A 23094-nucleotide genomic window follows, 5' to 3' on the forward strand; every position below is an offset into this window, starting at 1 on the left:
ACTTTGAACCGTGATCCTCAGATCTCACTCTCCTGAGTAGCTAGGATTACATGTGTGAGACACTGCACCCAGCTAAGAAAAACATTTCTTATTTGCACTTGTGTCATGAAGACTGTAATAATAACACAAAATAGGAAGTGGAGCTGTGGGTCAAAGTGGTAGAGCAAAATATCTGAGTGGCTGCCATTACAGGTGTGATCCACTAACTTTTTATTTATGTTGGGTCTGGATTCCAGCTCTCCATTCTTTTACTCCTGAGTAGCTAGGATTATAGGTAAAGACCACTATGCCTAGTTCCTCTATTTTAAAAAGAAAAAAAAAAAAAAACTACACCCCTCCCAATTATATACTTAATTGATTTTTTTCCTTTAGTTTTCTTTTTTTTATATCTCAATATGTAGCCAAAGTGGCTTCATCTATTGATTTGGGAATTATTATTTAAGTATAATTTATATATAGTCAACCTTTTTTGCTTTATTTAATTAATTTTTTTGAAAGAATCTGGGCTTGAACTTAGGGCCTTTTATACTCGGCTCTTTTTACTCACAGCAGGCATTCTGTCACTTGAGACTGATCTTCACTTTGACTTTTTGCAGGTAAATTGGAAATAGAATTATTTGGACTTTTCTATCTGAGCTGATGTCCAACCATGATCCTCAGATCTCAGCCTTCTGAGGAGCCAGGATTACCGACAGGAGCCTATTTTCTTTTCTTTTTGCCAGTCCCGGGCCTGAGCACTGTCCTTGGGCTTTCTCAAGGCTAGTACTCTACCATTTGAGCTACAGGATTATATGTGGTACGGAGGAATAGAACCCAGGGCTTCATGCATGCTAGGCAAGTACTTCTACCACTAGGCCACGCTCTTGGACCAGTCTTTTTTTTTTTTTTGGACTGTTGTGGGACTTAAAATTGAAATAAGGTGGCTAAGCCTAAGCAGTTTCTTCAGTCATCCTGGTTCCTCTGAAAAGCCTAGAGGTAAGAAAGGGTAATTAATTGAATGCAGATGCGGAGTGAGCTCTGAGGGCTCTGCTTAAGAGAAATGCAGATGAACATAGCTTCAGGAAAGCTTTGCATATGGAGAATGAAGGTCCCGCACTTTGTCATTTTGTCCTCTTGGTGGGGGTAGGTGATGGGTGTACCTGAATCCCTGGGGACTGGGGTGGACACTTGGCTAATAGGCTACTAGACCTGTCAGTCCAGTTCCTGGGACAAGGAGTTTCCTGTCACCCTGACTCTATTTAGGCCTGAACAAGCTTAGGCACCATTTTGCCATGCCATGTGTCTCTATGTGTCCTGTCTTCTGGCTTGTTCTCTGCTCACCATGGCATACCAATTCAGCTTTCCTATTCAGCTGAATAGGCTTGTTAGTCTTGTATTTGTGTTTCTTTCCTTTCTAGCTTGTTACCTAACTGTATTAAAAGTATTTGCTGGCTGCTGGTCTTTGAAACAAAAGTTCACTATGCAGTCACTGGCCTTTTAATAAAAATTCCAAGATTCAAACCCATAAAATGTGGCTTCTCTATATTTGTACCTTATAACAAACTCAGCCAGTTCTGGAGCTTAAACCCAGGGCCTGAGCTCTGTCCTTGAGTCTCTCTGTGCTCAAGGCTAGCACTCTACCATTTGAGCCAAAGTGCTACTTCGAGCCTTTTCTGTTTATGTGAGAATGAGGAATTGAACCCAGGGCTTCATGCATGCTAGGCAAGCATTCTACCATTAAGCCACATTCCCAGCCCCATGTGTTTAGTTTTAATTGTTTATATAAAACTTGCTATGTGAGCCAGACACTGATCTCCAAACTACTCAAGAGGCGTGAGGTAGAAAGATTGCTTCAGAAGTTGGAGGCTAGCCTGAGCAGCATAGCAGCATAAATCTTTTTCTTTCTCCCTTCCCTTTCCCTTTCCCTCCCCCTCCCTTCCCTTCTTTTTTTGCCAGTCCTGGGCTTGAGCTCAGGGGCCTTTAAGCACTGTCCTTGGACTTTCTCAAGGCTAGAGCTCTACCACTTGAACCTCAACACCACTTCCAAGTACCGAGGAATTGAACCTGGGTCTTCATGCATGCTAGGCAAGCACTCTACCACTAGGCCAAACTCCTGTCCCCAATTTTTTTTTTAATAATTTTTTATTGTAATGTATAGAAGGGTTATAATTATATTCACCAGATAGAAGGTGCATTACTTCTCACATATTGATACCCCTTCTCATGTTTTTGTCCTCATTTCCCTCCCTCCTGAGCAGCATAAATCCTGCCTCCACAATCCCCCAAGCTTTGCTTTAGGAATTGTGATTCATTCTTCAGTTATTAACGGCTTCTTCTTTTTTTTCTTTTCTTTTTTTTTTTTTTTTCCAATCCTGGGCTTGAGCTCAGGGCTTGAGCACTGTCCTTGGACTTTCTCAAGGCTAGAGCTCTACCACTTGAGCCTCAACACCACTTCGAGCTTTTTTCTATGTATGTGGTACCGAGGAATCGAACCCAGGTCTTCGTGCATGCTAGGCAAGCACTCTACCACTAGGCCAAGCTCCCAGCCTTTTTTTTTTCAAACTGGGGCCAGGTACTGTCCCTCATTTGGTCTTGGTTTTGGTTTTGGTTTTTTGCTCAAGGCTAGTACTCTACCACTTGAGCCACAGCTCTACCTCCAGCCTTTTTTCTGGTAGTTTAATAGAGATAAGAATCTCAGGGACTTTCCTGCCTGGGCTGTCTTGAAATCCTAGCCTCCTGAAAAGCCAGTGAATAGCCAGGCATGAGCCACCAGCACCCAGCTTAAAGATTTTTTTGTTTGTTTGTTCGTTTACCAGTCCTTGAACTCAGGGCCTGAGCCCTGTCTTTGGGCTTTCTCAAGGCCTAGTGGTCTATTACTTGAGCCACTGCACCAGTTCCGGCTTTTTCTATATATGAATTGAACCTGGGTCTTCGTGCATGCTAGGTAAGCACTCTGCCAGTAGGCCAAACTCCTGGCCTTAAAGAATTTTTTTTTTAAGTACTAAGCAGACTTTTTCTTTTCATACCGTTGTGGACCAGGGACTGTGTTTGGGTTACAGGTGGGGAACGTCCATCCTCCCAGACATAAAGACTTGCAAAGTCATTGAGTCCATTTGGATAGATACAATGCTTTTCTCCATATGCTTCTGGGCAGCTGACCCAGGTCTATGTGTTGGTCTTGATAATTTTGTATGACTTGTGAGCAATGTTATAAATATCCAAATGGTTCTTGGCGGGAAAGAAAGGTTTCCCACTCTGGTAGAAGAACAAACAAGGTCATGTTCCTACCCTTCTCCTAGGCTGGAGAGTAGGCCTATCACAGGTCCATGGAATGGTATATAATTGTCACTGGGTTGGTGTCCAGCTTCTGACACTATCCTCCGGCACAAAGACTGGCACATGGGCAAGTTACTGTCTGTTGGATAAGGGCATTTTGACATAACCTTTAGAAGGAAAGGCTACTGTTACCTGAATAGGTTAGGAAAAAGTAAACTGAGAACGTGGCCTTTGAGCTCAGGATGAGGACTTAGAAATTCAGCAATGAGGAAAAACAAACTGGAGTAAGCCAAATGAGTCACCGCAGGCAATGGCTGCAGGTGGAGGAACTTGAATGCAGGAGTTCAGATTGTTCTTGAGTCAAAAAGCAGGTGAGGTAGCCCAATTCCTAGAGAGCCTTACGTGTCGGGCTCAGAAGATCTAAGGTTGTGCAGCCTAGTGTATAGCCAGGGGAGATTTGTAAAACTTAGTGACTACAGGAGCCTGACTTGAAGAATGCTGATCTGTGGTGTGAGCTGAGGAAAGGCTTTGGGGCAGCTCAAGCTGAGACCAGTGCAAAGGAGTGGAAAGAAATACAACCCCACCATGCCACTTTGCCTATGAGCCACTTTTTCAGTAGTTGGGTAGTGTGAAATATTTTCCCATTGGTGTGTACCAATTCTCTGTTACACTTTTAGCTTTGAAAATTGAGACTATATTCTCTTCCACTCAACCTGGCACTCTTTTCTTTCTATTTTCATAGTACATTGTATAAAAAAAATTTTTTTTTCCTGTTTTTCTCTTGTGTAGGTACTGGGGCTTGAACTCAGGGCCTGGGCGGGTACTGTCCTTTTGTTTTTTTTTCATTTACAGCTAACACTCTGCCACTTGAACCACAGCTCCACTTCTGGCTTTTTAGTGTTTAATCAAACATAAGAGTCTCAGACTTTTCTTTGTGGGCTAATAACTTTAATCCCCAGATTTCGGTCTCCGAATAGCTAAGGTATGGGTATGAGCTACAGGTTCCCAATAGTCTTTCCTTTTTTTTTTTTTTTTTTTTTCCTTTAAGACCAAGACTCAAACTCAGTACCTAGTTCTTTTTATTTTTTATTTTTTGCCAGTCCTGGAGCTTGAACTCAGGACCTGGGCACTGTCCCTGAGCTGCTCTTGCTCAAAGCTATCACTCTACTACTTGAGCCACATCACTACTTACAGCTTTTTCTATTTAAGTGGTCCTGAGAAATTAAACCCAGCGCTTCCTGCATGCATGCTAGGCAAGCACTCTACTGCTAAGCCACATTCCCAACCTAGTACCTGGTATTTTTACTCAATGGCTAGCATCCTACCAACTGAGCCATGACTCCGACCCTTCTTTTTCCTTTATAAGATTGAGCTATATTCCTTTTCTTTTGGTAGTACTGGAGGTTGAACTCAGGACTTTGCACTCTCTGAGCTTTGTTTGATTTGCTGGTATGCTACTACTTGAGCAATGCCTCTAGCTCTACTTTTTTTTTATTAAAGAATTTATTATTAACCTTGATTTTTATATCATATTTCAAATGGTGTATTTAACAAACAAGTATTCAAGAAGGGAATCTATATGTAATCACTGGCACTTAGTAGCTCTACTTTTTGTTAGCTATATTGGAGATGGAGACTCAGTATATTTCTGTCTAGCTTCTAATCTTCTGGATCTCAGCATCTTCAATAGTTAGGGGTGCAAGTGTAAGCCACTGACCTGACTATTAAGATTTTTTAAATTAGAAAATATGGAACACTTCCTGTATTTGCAGATCATCCTTATGTAGGGACCATGTTGATCCTTGCGTTATTTTAATTTTAGTACATATTCACAAGACTTGAGTTACCAGAATATTTAAAATCAGACCCCCCCCACACACACACACCAGTCCTGGGCTTGAACTCAGGGCTTGGGTACTGTCCTTGGACACTTTTTGCTCAAGGCTAATGCTCTGCCACTTGAGCCATAGTGCCACTTTCGACTTTTTCTGAGTATGTGGCCCTGAAGAACCTTTGTGCATGCAAGGTGAGCACTCCACCACCAGGCTACCCTCCCAGCCCCTAGAATACAGAATGTTTTCTTTTTTATGAGTATACTACATTTCATTATAAATCAATTTGAGGACTATTCAGTAAGATTGCCATAATCAACATATCCTCCAGCAAGAAATGACTTTATTTTTGCTTGAAGCTTCAGTTAGTACATGCTCCTTTCCAGACCACACATTCTAAAAGATATGAGAGGATTTCTTATCTATTCCTCTGACTCACTAAGTATTGAACAATGCTCCATTGCTAGTATCTATGTGGCATTTTACACATGTGAAACTTTGTCTTTCTGACATTGTCAGGATGAGCAATTGAGAGCCCTGGTGAGGCAGTTTGGACAGCAAGACTGGAAGTTCCTGGCCAGCCACTTTCCAGTGAGTACATACCCCCTGAGGTCCCTTCCCCAGAACAAGAACTGCCAAGAAGATGTGGAAGTTCTCCCACAACAAAATCTATTTAGGACCTTTCCTCTGGGACAGAGTTGATTCACCTTGTTGGAAGCATCTTTATGCAGCTGCTTTAGCAGTTTTAGTTCTCTAGGTTTAGAGATTAGTTAGTCTACTTTGAGCAAGGATCCAGCAGCATGTTGACATTTCGTCCTGCAAAAGTGGAGCGAACAGATATTGTGTTTCCACAGCTGGCCTGAAAGGAAGGGCAGCTTTAAGTAGCAGACATCCTAAGCAGCCCCCTGTAGAGCTGATGGTAGGACCATAGCTGAAGGTTTGCTTTCCTGAGGATGAGGGGTCTCCATTCTCGAGAGCTTCGGGTGTCTGGGAGAGAGGATAGCCAGTGCCACCAATCTGGGTAATTCCCTGCGTCCTTGAAGCTTCTTAGGGGTTATCACCAGATCCCATTGCTCCTTACCTCATCTCTTTCTGTATAATGTGAACTTTCCAAGGAATCTTTATTTCACTGCCAGTGGAAAGTGTGGATCCCTAACATCTCTGCGAGGCTTTTAGAATTTGACACAGTAACCCATCTGTGTGGTAGGAAGTGACATTCCGTAGTAGTGGGGATTGTCATTTGTTGCAAAAGGAAAGCCTTCCAGTTCTGGCCTCTGGTATGTTGTGTGTGCATTGGACAGAATATACCCACTGAGGTGTGCCTGAATTCAGTGCTCAACCAGAGTCCAACTCATGGTGCCAGGGTTGTCACAGATTTCTTTCTGTTCTCTTTGCAGAACCGTACAGACCAACAATGCCAGTACCGATGGCTGAGGGTTTTGAATCCAGATCTTGTCAAGGGTCCATGGACCAAAGAGGAAGACGAGAAGGTAACTCCTGGCATGGGACTGTACACAGGGCTCACTCACTACAGGTAGACTCTGAATGGTTGTACTTCTGGGCAGAGGTGCCCCACTGAATGTGGATATGAGTCAGACAAGTCTCATGGGCAGGGACTTTCCTGCCAGTCTAGCTTCAAACCATTATCCTCCGTTCTCAGCCTCTTGAGTAGTTCAGATTGCAGGTGTGAGCCGCTGGCACTTGGCCTAATGTTACTTTTATTATAAGGATCAAACCATCTGTAATGACAGGATTCAGAGCCTCAGAATACCTTGCTTCATTTGGTCCCCAAAGCCCCGTGAGGTGAGCAGAAAAGTTGTTATTCCCGTTATATAGGTGTAGAGACCAAGGTGTAGAGTTAAGCATGTCCCAAGCTAGGAAGGAGCAGCATCATGACCATCCAGGGTTGCTTTTCCTATGTTTCCTGGTCTCCTCATGCCAGCCCAGAATATGTCATTCCACATGGGAAGGAAGGAGAAGATGATGAGTACTAGATATTTTTTAAATCTTTTTTTTCTTCTTCTTCCCCAAATCAGAATGATAGCTGTTGCTGTAAAAAATTTTAAATGTGGGCTAGGAAGGTAGCTTAGTGGTATAATGCTTGCCTAGCATGCATGAAGCCCTGGGTTTGATTGCTCAGTACCACATACACAAGAAAAGCCGGAACTGACCCTGTGGCTCAAGTGGTAGGGTGCTAGCCTTGAGCAAAAGCAGCTCAGGGACAGAGCCCAGGCTCTGAATTTAAGCCCCAGGACTGGCCAAAAATAAAAATAAAGTTTTAAGCCATGCAGTAATCTGGGGCACAGCCCCACATACATGTAGTTGGAATAATCAGGATCAGCAGAGGCAGGAGGATCTCAAGTTCAAGGCACTCTGGGCTACATAGTAAGGTTTTGTCTCAAATTTATACCTAGAGGAATGAACTAGAGTATTTCCCTTTGGCCAGAAGTATACCTGTCCTTCAGTTTGCAGTGGCCAGTGTGCACATGAGCTGTGTGTCCAGAATTGAGGAGGGCTCTGGTTTGGCGTGGGTAGCTACATTTGTTGCAGTTTGTGTTCTGAGCAAGGGTATATGGCTGAGGGGCAGCTGGTTACTGAAATCCAACCCTGGTTAGCCATGGTTCTGAACCTTTCTGATTTGCACAAGAGTGCTGGAAGGGTTCACGGTGTCCTGTAGCAGGACTGGGGTAGGAAGGCCTATCTGCTGCCTTTTACTTTATGAGGTTTCATATTGAAAAATGAGACGTGGGTGTCCTGGATAGGGAGCCTTATAAGCAGATCCTCTTCAGACCCTCCCAAAGATGGAGGCAGGGTGCTGGCACTTACTTTGACATGATCGTCACTCAGATTTTAATTTCCCTTAGGCTTGATTATTCTAGGCAATAATTGACAAAGCTGTGGTAAAGTCCCTTGTCACGTAGGCTATACAAAGTCATCCCAGTATCACAGTTGCTTATAGACTGTGTCAGTGGCACCTCTCAGAGCCATAGGAGACCCACTTGGTTAGTTAGTGGCATCTTCCAGGGCCACAGCGAGACCCTCTTGGATATGAGGGAGCTACAGTGGAGTATGGAGGGGCAGGCCTCTGGTTTACACGTGTTCTTTTTCAAGGTCATCGAATTGGTCAAGAAGTATGGCACGAAGCATTGGACACTGATTGCCAAGCACCTGAAGGGCCGGTTGGGAAAGCAGTGCCGGGAGCGCTGGCATAACCATCTCAACCCTGAGGTGAAAAAGTCCTGCTGGACTGAAGAGGAAGACCGCATAATTTGTGAGGCCCACAAAGTGCTGGGCAACCGCTGGGCTGAAATTGCCAAGATGCTGCCAGGGAGGTAAGTTACCTTCAGCAGACTTGGAGACTGGAAAAGATAGGGTGATGTTCCAGAAGGTGAGGACCGTGTTACACGCCTTATGATGGGGGAGTGCTGTTGCGAATAAATCTATTCCCAACTCTTCAGCTGTGTTTCCAGGGAAGATCAAGTCTTTCAGGAGTCTTTACCTTAACAAGACAGACAGGAATGAGCCACTGTGCCTGGCATCCAATTCATTTTTTTTGGTGCTTAATTGAAGATAAGACTTTCATACATAGCTGAGTTGTTCTTACCTACCAATTGGTCCTCCTTTCCCTACTACCTTGTGCCAGTTGTGTACTTCATGGATTTCATTCGGGGCTTGCTGGGTGGAGTCTATTTCTTGAGAGAAGTCTTGTCTGTCGTTTCCGACCTCTGCATACTGTATATGCCTGTCTTCTAAGTGGTGTATGTCCCAAATGAGAGTAGATAAAATGTAGACTAAATATTCCTAAATGACAACTTTTTTGCCAGTCCTAGGCTTGAGCTCAGGGCCTGAGCACTGTCCTTGGGTTTTTCTCAAGACTAGAACCCTACCACTTGAACCACAGCACCACTTTTGGCTTTTTCTATGTATGTGTTACCAAGGAATTGAACCCGGGTCTTTGTGCATGCTAGGCAAACACGCCTACCATTGGGCCAAACTCCTGGCCCCTAAATGACAACTTTTAACCTGCCTTATTTGTCAATATATTTGCAGCACCTAGGATAAAGCTTGGCATACAGTAGGTACTTCTTAAATATTAATGAGCAAAAGCATGAGTCACATTGTTTGCAGCACCTTCAGATTCTGACCTTGGAGACAGAAGGGCTAGCAAGTGGAGATTAGACCTCCTATACAAGTTGGATACCTGAGATGCAAAGATAGGATTTGTAGAATGAAGGCTCTGAGAAAACAACTGGACAAAAATGAGAAAGAGGCTGAAGAGCAAGGATTGGGAACTTTAGTAATAAAGTCTGCCTTTGACTAAATTACAAAGCCAAAGTGATGTGTGAGTGTGTGCCCACACACGTGGGAGATAGGTTCATGTGTGAGGCAGAGGTAGACAAATGTGGATGTGGTATTTCTGGGCATCTTTGATGTACCTTCCAAGGGCTTCTCTGTAGAAAGTCTTTATGTAGAAGCTGCCAGCAGCAGTACTTGGACCAGTGGAGGCTTTGGGCATCCTATCCCTATGGAGAATCTCAGCAAAGTACCAGCAGCAACCCATATCTGATCAGCACCATGTCCTAGAGGTCTAGTGTATAAGATGACTTGAAATAGAACCTGTTAGAGTGCTTACTCAAGCTGTTACTCTGTTCTGTCACATTGCAGAGGGAAAACACTGAGCTAGTCCCAGAGAACTCTAGGAAAAGAACAAGACTTACACCTAGGGGTGTTGTGACACTCAGGCCAGGGGTCAACATTTGCATGTTTCTAGACATGCAGAGTGGGCAGCAAGGGGGTGAGAGTTCCAAACACACATTTTCATTGTTGTCATATCTGCCAAAGTCTGAGAAATTTATTTGTTTAGGTCACAGAGTTATGAGGGAGTTCTGTACAACTCATTCTGGACTAGAAACAGGAAGACTTGGTCTTAGAGCATAGCAAAATTGATGTGCTTTCATTTACAGAAATAGGAGATCAGCTGAGGTAGTGATGTGCCCAGGGCATACTAGCTAAGAGCTGCACATCAAAAGGTCTCTGTTTTCCCCTGCAGGACAGACAACGCTGTGAAGAATCACTGGAACTCCACCATCAAAAGGAAGGTAGACACAGGTGGCTTCCTGAGTGAATCCAAAGATTCCCAGCCCCCCTTGTACTTGCTGCTGGAACTTGAGGACAAGGATAACTGCCAGAGCGCCCATCCTCCAGAAGGCCAGATGCAAGGTCAGATGGATAGCCAGGTAACGCAGCTGCCAAGCATCCCACTACCTTATCAATTACCTTATCCAAGGCCACTCACTAGTTTCTACCACAGGATCTAGGTGTGGCCTTCATTTTCCAGGCACTTATGACTGCTTGTGCACATAATTAGCTCGTATCTGCCTTGAAGAGAATAGAATATCAGTTTGATAGGTGACATCAAAATTTACAGGACTTGTGTTGAAGATAACTCTGGCCTTCTGTTTTTAGTAGGGACTTTACCTGATGCTCTTTCCACTGCAGTAATTGAAAGAATGTTTGCCATTAAAAATAAGCAAAAAATAAAGACGTTGGATGCTCAAGAGTCTGAGAGTACTGTTTCTAGGCCAGTCCATCAAATTTATGCCTATACTTTTACCTCCAAATTACTTTTTAAAAAACAGGAAGTGAGGGCTGGAAGTTTGGCCTAGTGGTAGTGTGCTTGCCTAGCATGTACGAAGACCCAGGCTCAATTCCTTGGTACCACGTACATAGAAAAAGCCAGAGTGGTGCTGTGGCTCAAGTGAGAGAGCCCAAGGACAGTCTGAGTTCAAGCCCCAGGAATGGCCAGAACAAAACAGGAAATGCCAATGGTCACACCTGTAATCCTAGCTAGTCAGAAAGCTCACATTTGAGAATCACAGTTGGAAACCAAGCTAGGCAAGAAAATCCACGAGACTTAATTAACCACCAAAAAATCCAGATAGGGAGCCATGGCTCACAGTGGTAAAGCATCATCCTTGTGCCCAAAAGCTAAGAGTTAGCACCTAAGAAAGAAAGAAAACCAATATGTCTACATGTACAACTTATTCTATTCCCAAAGCAAATTTTAAATATACTTCAGATAATTCTTTTCCTCTTCTTCTTCCTCTTCCTCCTCCTCCTCTTCTTTTTTTTTTTTTGGCAGTCCTGGGCTTGAGCTCAGGGCCTGAGCACTATCCTTGGGTTTTCTCAAGGCTAGAGCTCTACCACTTGAGCCACACCACCACTTCTGGCTTTTTTTTTTTTTTCCCTATGTATGTGGTACTGAGGAATCAAACCTGGGTCTTCCTGCATGCTAGGCAAGCACTCTACCACTAGGCCAAAACTCCCGACCCTTAAATGTAGGTTTTTGTCTTTTGGGTTTTTTTTGTGGGTAATGGGGCTTGAACTCAGCCTGGGTGCTGTCCCTGAGGTCTTCAGCTCAATGCTACTGCCCTATCCTGGGCCTGGGCGTTGTCCCTGAGCTCTTCAGTTCAAGGCTACCACCCTACTCTTGAGCCAAGCCCCATTTCCTATTTTCTAGAGGTTAATTGGAGATTAGAGGTTAATTGGAGTCTCAGGTCCTTTTGTGCTGGGCTGGTTTTGAGCCTTGATCCTCAGGTCTCAGCCTCCTGAGTAGCTAGGATTATAGGCATGAGCCACAGGCCCTGGCTTAAATGTAGGTTGTTTTTTGTATTTTTGCCAGTCCTGGGGCTGGAACTCGGGGCCTAATCACTATCCTTAAGCTTTCTCAAGGCTAGAGCAATACCACTTAAGCCATAGCACCACTTCTAGCTTTTTTTTTAAATATGTGGTACTGAGGAATCTAACTGGGGTCTTCATGCATGCTAGGCATGCACTAGGCTAAACTCTCTCCCTCCCTTTTTTTTTTCTGCTTTTTGTCAGTCATGGGGCTTGAACTCTTTAGCTGAAAGCTACCACCCTACCCCTTGAGCCATAGCCCCATTTCCATTTTCCTGTGGTTAATTGGAGATAAGAGTCTCACATACGGGCCGGGAGTTTGGCCTAGTGGTTAAAGTGCTTGCCTAGCATGCATGAAGACCCAGGTTCAATTCCTCGGTACCACATACATAGAAAAAAGCTGGAAGTGGTGCTGAGTCTCAAGTGGTAGAGCTCTAGCCTTGAGAAAGTCCAAGGACAGTGCTCAGGCCCTGAGCTCAAGCCTAGGACTGGCAAAAAAAAAAAAGAGTCTCACATACTTTAGTGCCTGGGCTGGCTTTGAACTGCAGTCCTCAGGTCTCAGTCTCCTGAGTAGCTAGGATTACAGGTATGAGCCGGCAGGCCCGGGTTTCAAATACTAATGAGACTGATTGATTTTTTTTTCACTCACAGTGTTCTTAAGGTCAGCCATGGTGTATTATGTCATTTTTTTTTCTTTTTTTCTCTTATGTGGACACTGGGGCTTGAACTCAGGGCCTGGGCACTGTCCTTTAGTTTTTTCACTTTTTTTTTTTTTTTTGCTACTCCAGAGATTAAACACTCCTGGGTGCTATTCTTGATCTTCTTTTGCTGAAGGCTAGTGCTTTACCATTTGCCCAGTCTGGCTTCAAACCCGATGCTCAAATCTCAGCTTCCTGGGTAGCTAATGTTAGAAATGGCTTGGGATAATGGAGTGTGTCACATAGTAATAAGGACACCAACTCAAAAGACACTCAGCAAAGCAAAATTTACTTCTGTAGAATTGTGTGCCATCAACCAAAATTGTGGTAGACAAGCTCTCTTTTTATCCCTAACTTAGCAGGCCCTGCCCCTCTGCTGGACATTGACTAAACTCAGATTTACAATCTGAAAAAAAGGTGGCTTAGGGGGCTGGGAGTTTGGCCTAGTGGTAGAGTGCTTGCCTAGCATGCACGAAGACCCGGGTTCGATTCCTCGATACCCCACATACATAGCAAAAAGCTGGAAGTGGTGCTGAGGCTCAAGTGGTAGAGTGCTAGCCTTGAGAAAGTCCAAGGACAGTGCTCAAGCACTGAGCTCAAACCCAGGACTGGCAAAAAAAAAAAAAAGGTGGCTTAATAGAATTTACCTAAAATTCGAGGAGCTTCTAACAAGATGTCTAAAGTACAACAGGAAAAGAATGTGATACAACAAACTCAATTAACCAAAGGGCCAAGCCACTGAGCCAAAGCAGAAACTTTCCTTCAGAAAAACAATTCTTATAAGATTAACAGTAAGGTGGGGGTCTGGGGGGAAATGGGGATCAAGACATGTGAAAGGGTATCAATGTATGTGAATTAATGCACCTCCTATCTGGCAAATATCATGTAACCCTTCTATTACAATAAAAATATATGAAAAAAGATTAACAATAAAATAGCAAACTACTTTGATAGAAAAAACCATTTTCTCACATTAGGATTATAGGCATGAGCCACCAGTGCCCACCATGCCCAGCAAGAGCTACTTAGTTTTTATTTGTGGTGGTGGTGGTTTGGGACAAGGTCATACTAGAATCTCTGAGGCTAGCCTTAAACTCCTGCTTCAACCCCACAAATGCTGTAATTGACTTTTTTTTTTTTTTTGTAAATTTACCTTCCTCTGATTAGAGAGAGTTCATTGTGCTACTTCTTCCCCAGTGCCCTGCTGGACAGCTGCTTAGTGTTTTTGTGTATTTCTTAATTTCCCACCTTCAGGGAATTTTCCCTAATATAAGTGTGTCTTTGGGGAAAATGAAATGGAGAGTGTTTAAGATGAAAGGATAATAATGTTGCCTTCCTCTAGTCCCATCCTCCTTCTTATGCCCTCCCTCACTAGAGAATCTCAGTTATGTACTTTCACCCTGAGACTTCGGGAGAAGAAAAAAAAAATACCATTTCCACAAAGAGCAGAATGGACCAACACACTGCCTGCAGTCTTTCAGCCCAGGGTGGAGTTCACAGCTATTTCTTAGCAGCTGAAAACCCATTTTGCTCAGAACTGGCTATTGACTTGTCTTTTCCCCCTGCCATTTTACTGGCCATGTTGGACTGGGGCTGAGCCCTACACAAAGGCTCTGGGCACATCCGCGATCCATTAGTCCATCATGTGTTTTCAGCCTTACCTATTCCTCTCCAGTTATTTCAGTGTTGTTTGCTTTTCATTTAGCGGATTCCTTACTGGTCAGTATAAAGGTTATTTTTCATTTAGTATTTGAAATCAAACTTTAATAGTTATCCTTTTGTGGCTTTTATCACTATTGCTTTGCTCTATTTCTCAAACTTCTAGAAGTGGACAGAGAATTTAAAAGAAAAATTAGGTACATTTTGGTTCTTAGACTGCTAGTGTGTGTATGGGACCACCCCCAGTTTTCCACCTATAATGTTTCTTGTGCTTCAGAAGTATTGCTTGGCCAGGCGCTGGTGGCCCATATCTATAATCCTAGCTACTCAAGAGGCTGAAATCTGAAGCCAGCCCAGGCAGAAAGTCTGTGAGACTCTTAACCTCCGATTACCCACCCAAAAAATGGGAAGTGGAACCCTAGCCTTCAGCAAAAAAGCTCAGGGACAGCACCCAGGCTGTAAGTTTAAACCCTAGTACCAAAATGTGCAAGATAACGTATGGCTATTTCTAAATTGTTATACGGTGATATGGAGGGGTTACAGTTACAAAAGTCAGGTAATGAGTATATTTCTTTTTGAGCACCACCAACCCTGGCCTCATTTTCTTTAGTTTTTCCTTCTGGTCCCCTACCCACATGTTATATAGTTCTAGTGAGTACCCCGACTATATTTGTTCACCCTTTACCCCTCCATTTCTGTTCCTGCCTGGGTATTGTTTTAAAATAAAAAACTATAGAATATACTTGTCGAAATAATTTGAAACAGGTTATCTCTTAGAGTTTTTTTACATCTGCCTCCCAGATCTTTCCTCCCTTTTTGAATTCGTTGTATTTTTCTTAACCATTCTCCCATTGTCCCATTATCCCATTTCTATCGGTATGGCAGTGATTGTCAGATTCTTCTCAGATTAGCCTGTGTGTGGTTAATTTTATGAATGTGGAATGGTTGAATAATGCTGTGTGGACAAATGAAGTTTTCAGTGTGGTAAAATTGCCACCTGGCTAGCTTGCTAGTTTTTAGTTATAGTATTGTCCTAGAGTTAAATCTTATTTTATTTCCCTGCATGTCCTAAGCCATTAGTCAGTCTTTTTTTTTTTTTTTCTAGTCCGGGGCTTGAGCTCAGGGCCTGAGCACTGTCCTTGGACTTTCTCAAGGCTAGAGTTCTACCACTTGAGCCTCAGTACCACTTCCGGCTTTTTTCTATGTATGTGGTACCGAGGAATCGAACCCGGGTCTTCATGCATGCTAGGCAAGCACTTTAACCACTAGGCCAAACTCCCGGCCCCCCATTAGTCAGTCTTATTACTACATTTTTATTTATTGAATACTTTAGCGTGAATTTCCTAAGAATAAGGACACTTGGTTAATGCACTTGGTTAATGCTACCCAGTATGTAGCTATACTACAGCACTACAGTATAGCTGTGTCCAATTTAGGGACTTGAACAGTGATTCTAAGAAACAAGTCATCTTGTTTCTATAGTCCATGTTCCATTTTTTCTCAAGATCTGTCAAGGAGCAACCTCCCCTATTTGAAAGCTGCTGAAATGCATTGCCTTTTCCATGCTGTTACCCAGTGTGGGTATGGGTATGGGTATGGGTATGGGTATGGAATGGAGAGAAGGGAGGGAGGGAAGGCATCAGGGGTTGAACTTAGGGCCTCAGCCTGTTGCTCATCTTTCTTGCTCATAGCCAGCATTGAGCATCTATTGTGTTGTTTTGTCTTATTTATATATATATATATAATATATTACATATATATTATATATATTTTATATATATATATATACACAGTGTAGGTCATGGCATTTTTATAGAATCATCTCTCAATTTGTGTTTGGCTGTTCCTTTTTTTTTTTTTTTTTTTTTAATAATGATCAGGGTGTGTTTTTTACCTGGAAATGATTAGCCTGTACTTCAGCAAAAATGTACACGCAACGTGTCCTTGTGTGTTAGCAGGGGAGTGTTGTGACCCACTGGCCCTCAGCAACCATTGAGGTCAAGGAAGAGGAGGTCAGTGAGGAGGAGCCTGCTACCACTGCCCCTTGTTTGAAGCAGGAGCCTGTCCCTGCAGAGCTAGATGGGGCGCACACACCGGAGCCCTTGGAAGCATTCCCCAAGTCCGAAGACCAGGAGGACTCCTCCACAGAAACAAGCCTGCCCTACAAGTGGGTGGTAGAGGCGGCAAACCTTCTCATCCCCGCTGTGGGTTCCAGTCTCTCTGAAGCGCTAGACTTGATTGAGTCGGTATGTTGGTCACAACACTTCACAGTGGGCACCGAAGCCCTTGCTTCCTTCCCAACATGGAGTACTTCACTTGTGGACCTGCATATTTTTTTTATTCCTGTCATCAAACTTTTGTGTACTGTTTACTGACCTATGGGAGTTACCTGGCCCTGAGCAGGGGTTGTTGTCACAGTATGCAGTCTGTCCTCAGAAGCTCCCAGAGTGAGCAGTAGGAGTATGCAAAACAGCTCTGACCCATGTGTGCAACACCGGGTGAGGTGGACAGCCTGCGATACTACATTGTTGTCAAGTGACAAGCTGTAATGGCACTGCAGTATGTGAAGCTGCATGGTCAGATTTCCCTTGAGTGGGGTTCAGGAAGAGACAGATTGTGACTGGTTCTACAGTGACAAGTGTTTTTTAATCAGGGTGAACAGCCTGTGTGCTGATCATCACACACAGAGTAGGTTGTGCTACCTTGTCATTGGCACTCTGGAGCTTCCCCTCTTACTGTGAATGGCATCCAGCTCCTAGCTGCACTCACTTGGTGTCAGGTCCTGCTGGCTGGCCTAGAGCTCAGGGTCTTTTCATGATGACCTTCCTTCTCCACCACTGAAGGTGGTGGCTTCATTAGCAGAAATTTGCCTTCTCCCCCATGGCATCTGCTGTAGGCAGTTCTTGCAAGATGTAAGCTGTAGCCAGTTCTCTGAAGGCCTTAGCAGTGAATTGCTCTAGGCTCTGGCAGGGTTCAGGGTCACCAGTCAAGTTCACTCAGGCCCACACTTCCAAGACCAAAATGGATCTCTGTTTCCAGCAGCCTTTGGGCTTGTACTGTGATTTTCTGGGTAAAGCTGGATGACTCAGCTTTGCTCTTAGTTGAGAAGCTGTAAAAGCCATGCTGCCTAAGCAAGGCTAGTGTCGGAATGAGAAACAACTTATAAAGTGTCCACCGGAAGCAGGTGCCATTTCTTCTTTGTGCTAGAAGCACAGGTGGATAGACCTAGAAACAGCTCTGAGCTGGGGTACCATGTTTGACACTTGGATGTTTCCTTTAATGTCTGAGCCTGAACTTAGAAGCAGTGTGATTTCTGACTTCCCTCTCTGGGCAGGACCCTGATGCTTGGTGTGACTTGAGTAAATTTGACCTTCCTGAGGAGTCCTCTGCAGAGGGCAGTATTAACAGCAGCCTGGAGCAGCCGGAAACATCGCAGCAGCAGCAGCAGCAGCAACAGCTTCAAGTGTTACCAGTTCGCCAGCCCACCACACCAGGGCCCAGTGTGACTGAGTATCGCCTGGATGGCCACACCATTTCTGACTTGAGCCGTAGCAGCCGGGGTGAGCTGATTCCTATCTCCCCCAACACTGAGGTTGGGGGCTTGGGCATCGGCACACCACCCTCCGTGCTCAAGCGGCAGAAGAAGCGACGCGTGGCCCTGTCCCCAGTCACAGAGAACAGTGCCAGCTTGTCTTTCCTGGACTCCTGTAACAGCATCACCCCCAAGAGCACACCTGTCAAGACTCTACCCTTCTCACCCTCCCAGGTATATGACCCTCTCTGACTTTTCCTTGGGTTCCATTTAGACACCTAGTGCCCAGCATAGACTGGTCAGCTAGCCTTCATTGAATATGTGCTATGGGCCTGCTCCTGCCCCCTTTAACTTACACTGTAGCAGCAGGACCATTCATCAGAAGACTCAGATAAGTATGATAGGTAGTGTGAGGGGAGAGGTTTATGGTGCTATGCATATCACTAGCTGGGACTCAGAAAATCACCTTGCACTAAGGAAGCAGCAGGTGGTCCCTGGGCAGTGCAGGGGACAGAAGACTTGGCCACATTTGCTAAAGAAACCCTTTTCACAACTACTTTTAGAGCAGTTTTGATCAGATGGAGTTGGGATAGCCCTCCCTGCCCTTGAGGCCATGGCTATGGCTAGGGAAAAGGCTTCTGATAGCTGGCTAGACTGGAGTGCATGCACAAAGCTGTAGAGACAAACAACAGGCCCTGCTATGTCCTCCATAGCTTCCTGGGCTCTGGGTCTGCCCTGGAGCTCTGTAATACAAATGTAGGAACTAGGCAGGGTTCAGGAGGAGTTTAGTCTTCCTGGAGAGCATGGTGGAGCAAGATTTCCTTTCCTCTGTGCCCTTGGGCACCTTGGGCAAAGATTTGGGAACAGGAAACACATTGGGGATGTGAGTTTGGGCAGAGTGGGATGGGAATGGGGCATATCTTAGAGATATTAGGGGTAACTTGGGAGTCTGTGAAGGTTTGCTGCAGCCTATCTTGCAGTTTCCCCTGTCCCTAATGGAGGCTTTGCTTCTTGTTGGGTCTGTGTCTTCCTGTGAGGTTGTGGCTATCGCAGAAAATAAGCCTCAATGGTGTTGTACTAAAAATGAAGGTCATCTGCTATGGAGGAATTGAGGTGGCTCGTGGGGTTTCTAAGAAGACTTGTCAGTTTACTAGGGCCACCATGCCAGTACTATGGGTAGATGACTTGGGCAACAGAATGTATTCTCACAACTCTGGGGATTGGAAGCCCAAGATCAAGATGTTAGTAGCCTTATGTTCCTCTGAAGCCTCTTTCCTCATTTGGGTGGGGGGGGATGGGTCATGGGGCTTGAACTCTGCCTGGGCACTGTCCCTGAGCTTTTCAGCTCAAGGCTACCGCCCTACCCTTGAGCCAAGCCCCACTTCCCATTTTCTAGAGGTTAATTGGAGATAAAGAGACTCAGGTCCTTAAGTAACTTTGTCCTAATCTCTTTTGTAAGACTTTACTTGTGTAATCTCATAAGGATTTTAGTCACTGGGTTTGGGCTCACCCTAATGACTTCATTTCAAGTTGCTTACCTCTGTAAAGTCTCCCTCTCCAAATACACCTCCACCCAGAGGTGCTGGCTATTAGTACTTCTGTACCTGAATCTGAGAAGGGCACTCCATATGAGGGCTGCTGGGCTGCTGGCCGGAGAAGGAAATCAGCTCTGGGCTCCTCTGTTTGCTCTGAATGATGGGTGTGGTGGCTGACCTGTCTCAGAGAGACCTGAGCTCATGGTGGTACCTTAGTACCTCACCTTGAGAGCATGTTCAGTATCACTGTCCTGTCAGTTAAGAAGTGATTTTATTTCTTTTGGACAAGAGTTTCAGTTTTCATTGTCTTAACCACCCCGAGTCAAAAGCTAGGTGTTCGAATTGGAAGTACCTACTTGGTGAACTCCTACCCATCTCTAGCTGTTGGCTAGTGCCCCACACGTCAGGAGAGCCCTCAGCCTCACAGAAGCAATTTTTCGAGAGGGGTTCCTAAGGGTCACCTCTGCTTTTATGTGGGCTTGTCTCATTTTGCCTCTTTGCCTGGCAGTTTCTGAACTTCTGGAACAAACAGGACACCCTCGAGCTGGAGAGCCCCTCGCTAACATCCACTCCAGTGTGCAGCCAGAAGGTGGTAGTCACCACGCCCCTGCACCGGGACAAGACACCTCTGCACCAGAAGCATGCTGCGTAAGTGCAGTGATCCCTGCTCTAGCCCCAGTGGGAAGAATTCTGGGGAAGAAAACTTGCACAGGTTCAGGAGCTCATTCTCCTTGCTAGTTACCACAGCGCTTCATTTCTATCAGTGTTCTACTGCATTACCTTCTTTGTTTTCAGGTTTTTTTTTTTTTACTTAAAGAATTTATTAACATTGATTTTTATATCATATTTGAAATGACGTGTTTAACAAGCAAGTATTCGAGAAGGGAATCTCTATATACAATCACTGGCACATAGATTTTAGAACATAATCAAAATTAGGCTGAGGGTTTGGATGTCATAGATACATAATAATCTATGTAATAAAACATTATGTCTATAGAGTCATAAGTTTTTTATGTCTATATAGTTATGTTTATATTTCCATTACCATGTCCATAGCATTAGGTACGCAAATATTGAGTCCTCGCTCTTGTACTGTTTGTATTTAATAGCCACATATTAAGGTTACCATGCACCTTTTGTTCCTTAGGTCTTGACTTGTCTCACTCAACATGATTCGCTCTAGATTCATCCACTTTCCTGCGAATGCCATTCTTTTATCTTGTCTGTGTTTTCAGTTTTTAATTTGATAGTTTTGTAATCTTAGGAAAGAGTCCAAGTTGTCACACACTAAAACCCAAAAATCTCTCCCCTTTCATAGATAAGTGCCAGTCCATTCAGTTTGAGCCCTGGCCTATTAGCCCCTGGGCTTTCATCCTGCCTTGGGAGTTAGAGCACACTGGTTCTCTTGTGGCCTGCTGGCAGCCTTTTTTGAAGGGTTTCAGTAATGCATTTGCATCCTTGTTTGGCTGTTCAGTAATTTAGCCCCCTGCAACAAGATGTCATTTATGAATCAGTCAGAAATCAGTCTTTTAACAGTTAATCTACAAAGATATATCTTACAAGAAAGTGTTTCTCCATTTAGATTGGAGTCTTAGACACACAGAAAACCTTGTAATTTCCCTCTCCTTTTCTTTCTCATGTCAGTAGCATTTAGTCAGTGCCAGGCTGTGAGTTTTAAATGTTGGGAAGTGATGGATTTTCTTTGCATTCCTGCATTTTTTAGAGCTTTATGCTTGGATATAGTTGAATCACTCCAATAGTTTGGTCCTTATGAGGCTGATTATAGGGTTATTAAGAGATTGAGGCATGATGTTTAAATTCTGGCATCAAGTTGGGTGCCAGTGGCTCGTGCCTATAATCCTAGCTACTCAGGAGGCTGAGATCTGAAGTTCACAGTTCAAATCCATCCTGGACAGAAAAGTCCAGGAGACTCTTAGTTTATCTCCAATAAACTACTCAGAAAAAGCCTGAAATGGTGCTGTAGCTCAGGTTCAGGGACAGTGCCCAGGCCCTATGTTCAAGTCCCAGGACTGACAAATAAGTATGTACATACATACATACATTTTGGTATCAACTTGTGTATAGGGACAGTAGGGAAAAGCATAACATTATCCAAAAATAAATGTACTCATTACCTAAATTATGTAATTGTAATCCTTCTATATATTACTTTATATTAACAATTTCTTAAAAAAATTGGAGATAAAATCACGTGGCATACTAAAAGGCAAAAGCACAGTTTGAAGAGACAGAACAAGGATCAGAATGACATGCAAATACGGCAGGAATGTTAGAATTACAAGCTTGGAACTTGAAAAGAACTTTGGTTAATCCTAATGGTTCTAATGAAAAAAATATATAAATGTCATGAAAGAATAATGGCTAAAATTAATAGTGAATAGTGCAGAGATGAACAAAGCGGAATAGGTGTCCTTATCATATCCTGGGTTATGATGTTCAGGATAGATGCCCAGGAGTGGTATGGCAGGATCGTAGGAAAGATCTATTTTCAGTTCCTTAAGAAACCTCCACACTGTTTCCAGAGTGGCTGAACTTGCTTATAATCCCACCAGCAGCACAATAGGGTTCCTTTTTCTCCACAACCCTGCCAGCATCTGTCATTGTCTTGAGTTCAAAATCTTGGCCATTCTAATTGGGATAAGGTGGTATCTTAAGGTTTTTACTTGCATTTCCTTTATGACCATGGATGATGAGCATTTTCTCATATGCTTTTTCTGCCATTTTAACCTCTTCTTTTGATGAGTCTCTCTTTAGTTCCCTTGCCCATTTAGTGATTGATTTGTTGATTTTGGGGGGGATTAGTTTCTTGAGTTTCCTGTAGATATTGGTTATTAAGCATTTGTCTGATGTAGTATAGGTAAATATCTTTTCCCAGTTGGTTGGCTATCTTTCTACTTTAGTAGCTATGCTTTTATCTGTGCAGAAACTTAATTTTTAGGTAGTCCCATCTATCAAGTCTCTCTCCAATCTGTTGTGACCTTGGGATTTCTGTTCAGGAAGTTTTTGCCTGTGCCTATGAGTTCCAGTGTTGCTCCAATTCTATTGTGTAGCAGTTTCAAGGTTTCCAGTCTGATATTGAAATCTTTGATCCATTTTGAGTTAATGATTGTGCATGGCAAAAGGCTAGGGTCAATTTTTAGTTTTCTGCATGTGGCTGCCCAGCTTTGCCAACACCAATAATTGAATAGGCTTTGTTTGTTCCACTGTATACCTTTGGCTCCTTTGTTAAATACAAGTTTACTATAGGTATGTGGTTCTATTTCTGGATCTTCTATTCTCTTCCATTGATCTTCTGGTCTATTTTTGTGCCAATACCAAACTGTTTTTGTTGTTATGGCTCTATAGTACATTTTAAAGTCTGGTATTGTAATACCACTTGCATTGCTCTTTTTGCCTAGAATTGTTTTGGCTATTCTAGGTCTTTTCTTGTTTCATATGAACCTTTGAATTATATCTTCTTCTTCCTCCTCCTCCTCCTCCTCCTCCTCCTCCTCCTCCTCCTCCTCCTCCTCTTCCTCCTCCTCTTCTTCTTCTTTTTTTTTTTTTTTTGCCAGTCCTGGGCTTGAGCTCAGGGCCTGAGTCCTGTCCTTGGACTCTCTCAAGGCTAGAGCTCTACCACTTGAGCCTCAGCACCATTTCCAGCATTTTTCTATGTATGTGGTACTGAGGAATCAAACCCGGGTCTTCATGCATGCTAGGCAAGCACTCTACCACTAGGCTAAACTCCCGGCCCCCTGGATTATATCTTCTATTTCAGTAAAGAATGTCTTTGGGATTTTGATGGGGATTGCATTGAATTTGTATATCAATTTTGGCAGTGTGGGCATTTTCACTATATTGGTTCTCCTTACCCATGAGCATGGGATGTCTTTCCATTTCCT

General features: G+C 43.7%; 1 protein-coding gene and 1 non-coding gene across 4 annotated transcripts in view; one reads left to right on the plus strand and one right to left on the minus strand.

The window, feature by feature from the left end:
* Positions 1–23094, plus strand: part of Mybl2 (MYB proto-oncogene like 2) — a 36170-nt gene that overhangs the window by 5805 nt on the left and 7271 nt on the right. The window contains exons 3-9 of one of the 3 annotated variants that reach the window (XM_090352856.1): positions 5607–5678; positions 6485–6577; positions 8199–8419; positions 10138–10324; positions 16078–16368; positions 17457–17888; positions 19698–19837. In XM_090352856.1, coding sequence (XP_090208982.1) covers positions 5607–5678; positions 6485–6577; positions 8199–8419; positions 10138–10324; positions 16078–16368; positions 17457–17888; positions 19698–19837 — 1436 coding nt within the window. The remainder of the gene's footprint in view (positions 1–5606; positions 5679–6484; positions 6578–8198; positions 8420–10137; positions 10325–16077; positions 16369–17456; positions 17889–19697; positions 19838–23094) is intronic. The other 2 variants (XM_090352857.1, XM_090352858.1) reach the window with 2 other exon arrangements.
* LOC150050496 (U6 spliceosomal RNA) lies at positions 4998–5099 on the minus strand. The gene has a single exon (XR_016538778.1). It is a non-coding gene; the product is annotated as a U6 spliceosomal RNA (small nuclear RNA).

The sequence above is a fragment of the Megascapheus bottae genome, chromosome 18, assembly GCF_031878675.1.
Source record: "Megascapheus bottae isolate mThoBot1 chromosome 18, mThoBot2.hap1, whole genome shotgun sequence".
Lineage (NCBI taxonomy): Eukaryota > Metazoa > Chordata > Mammalia > Rodentia > Geomyidae > Megascapheus > Megascapheus bottae.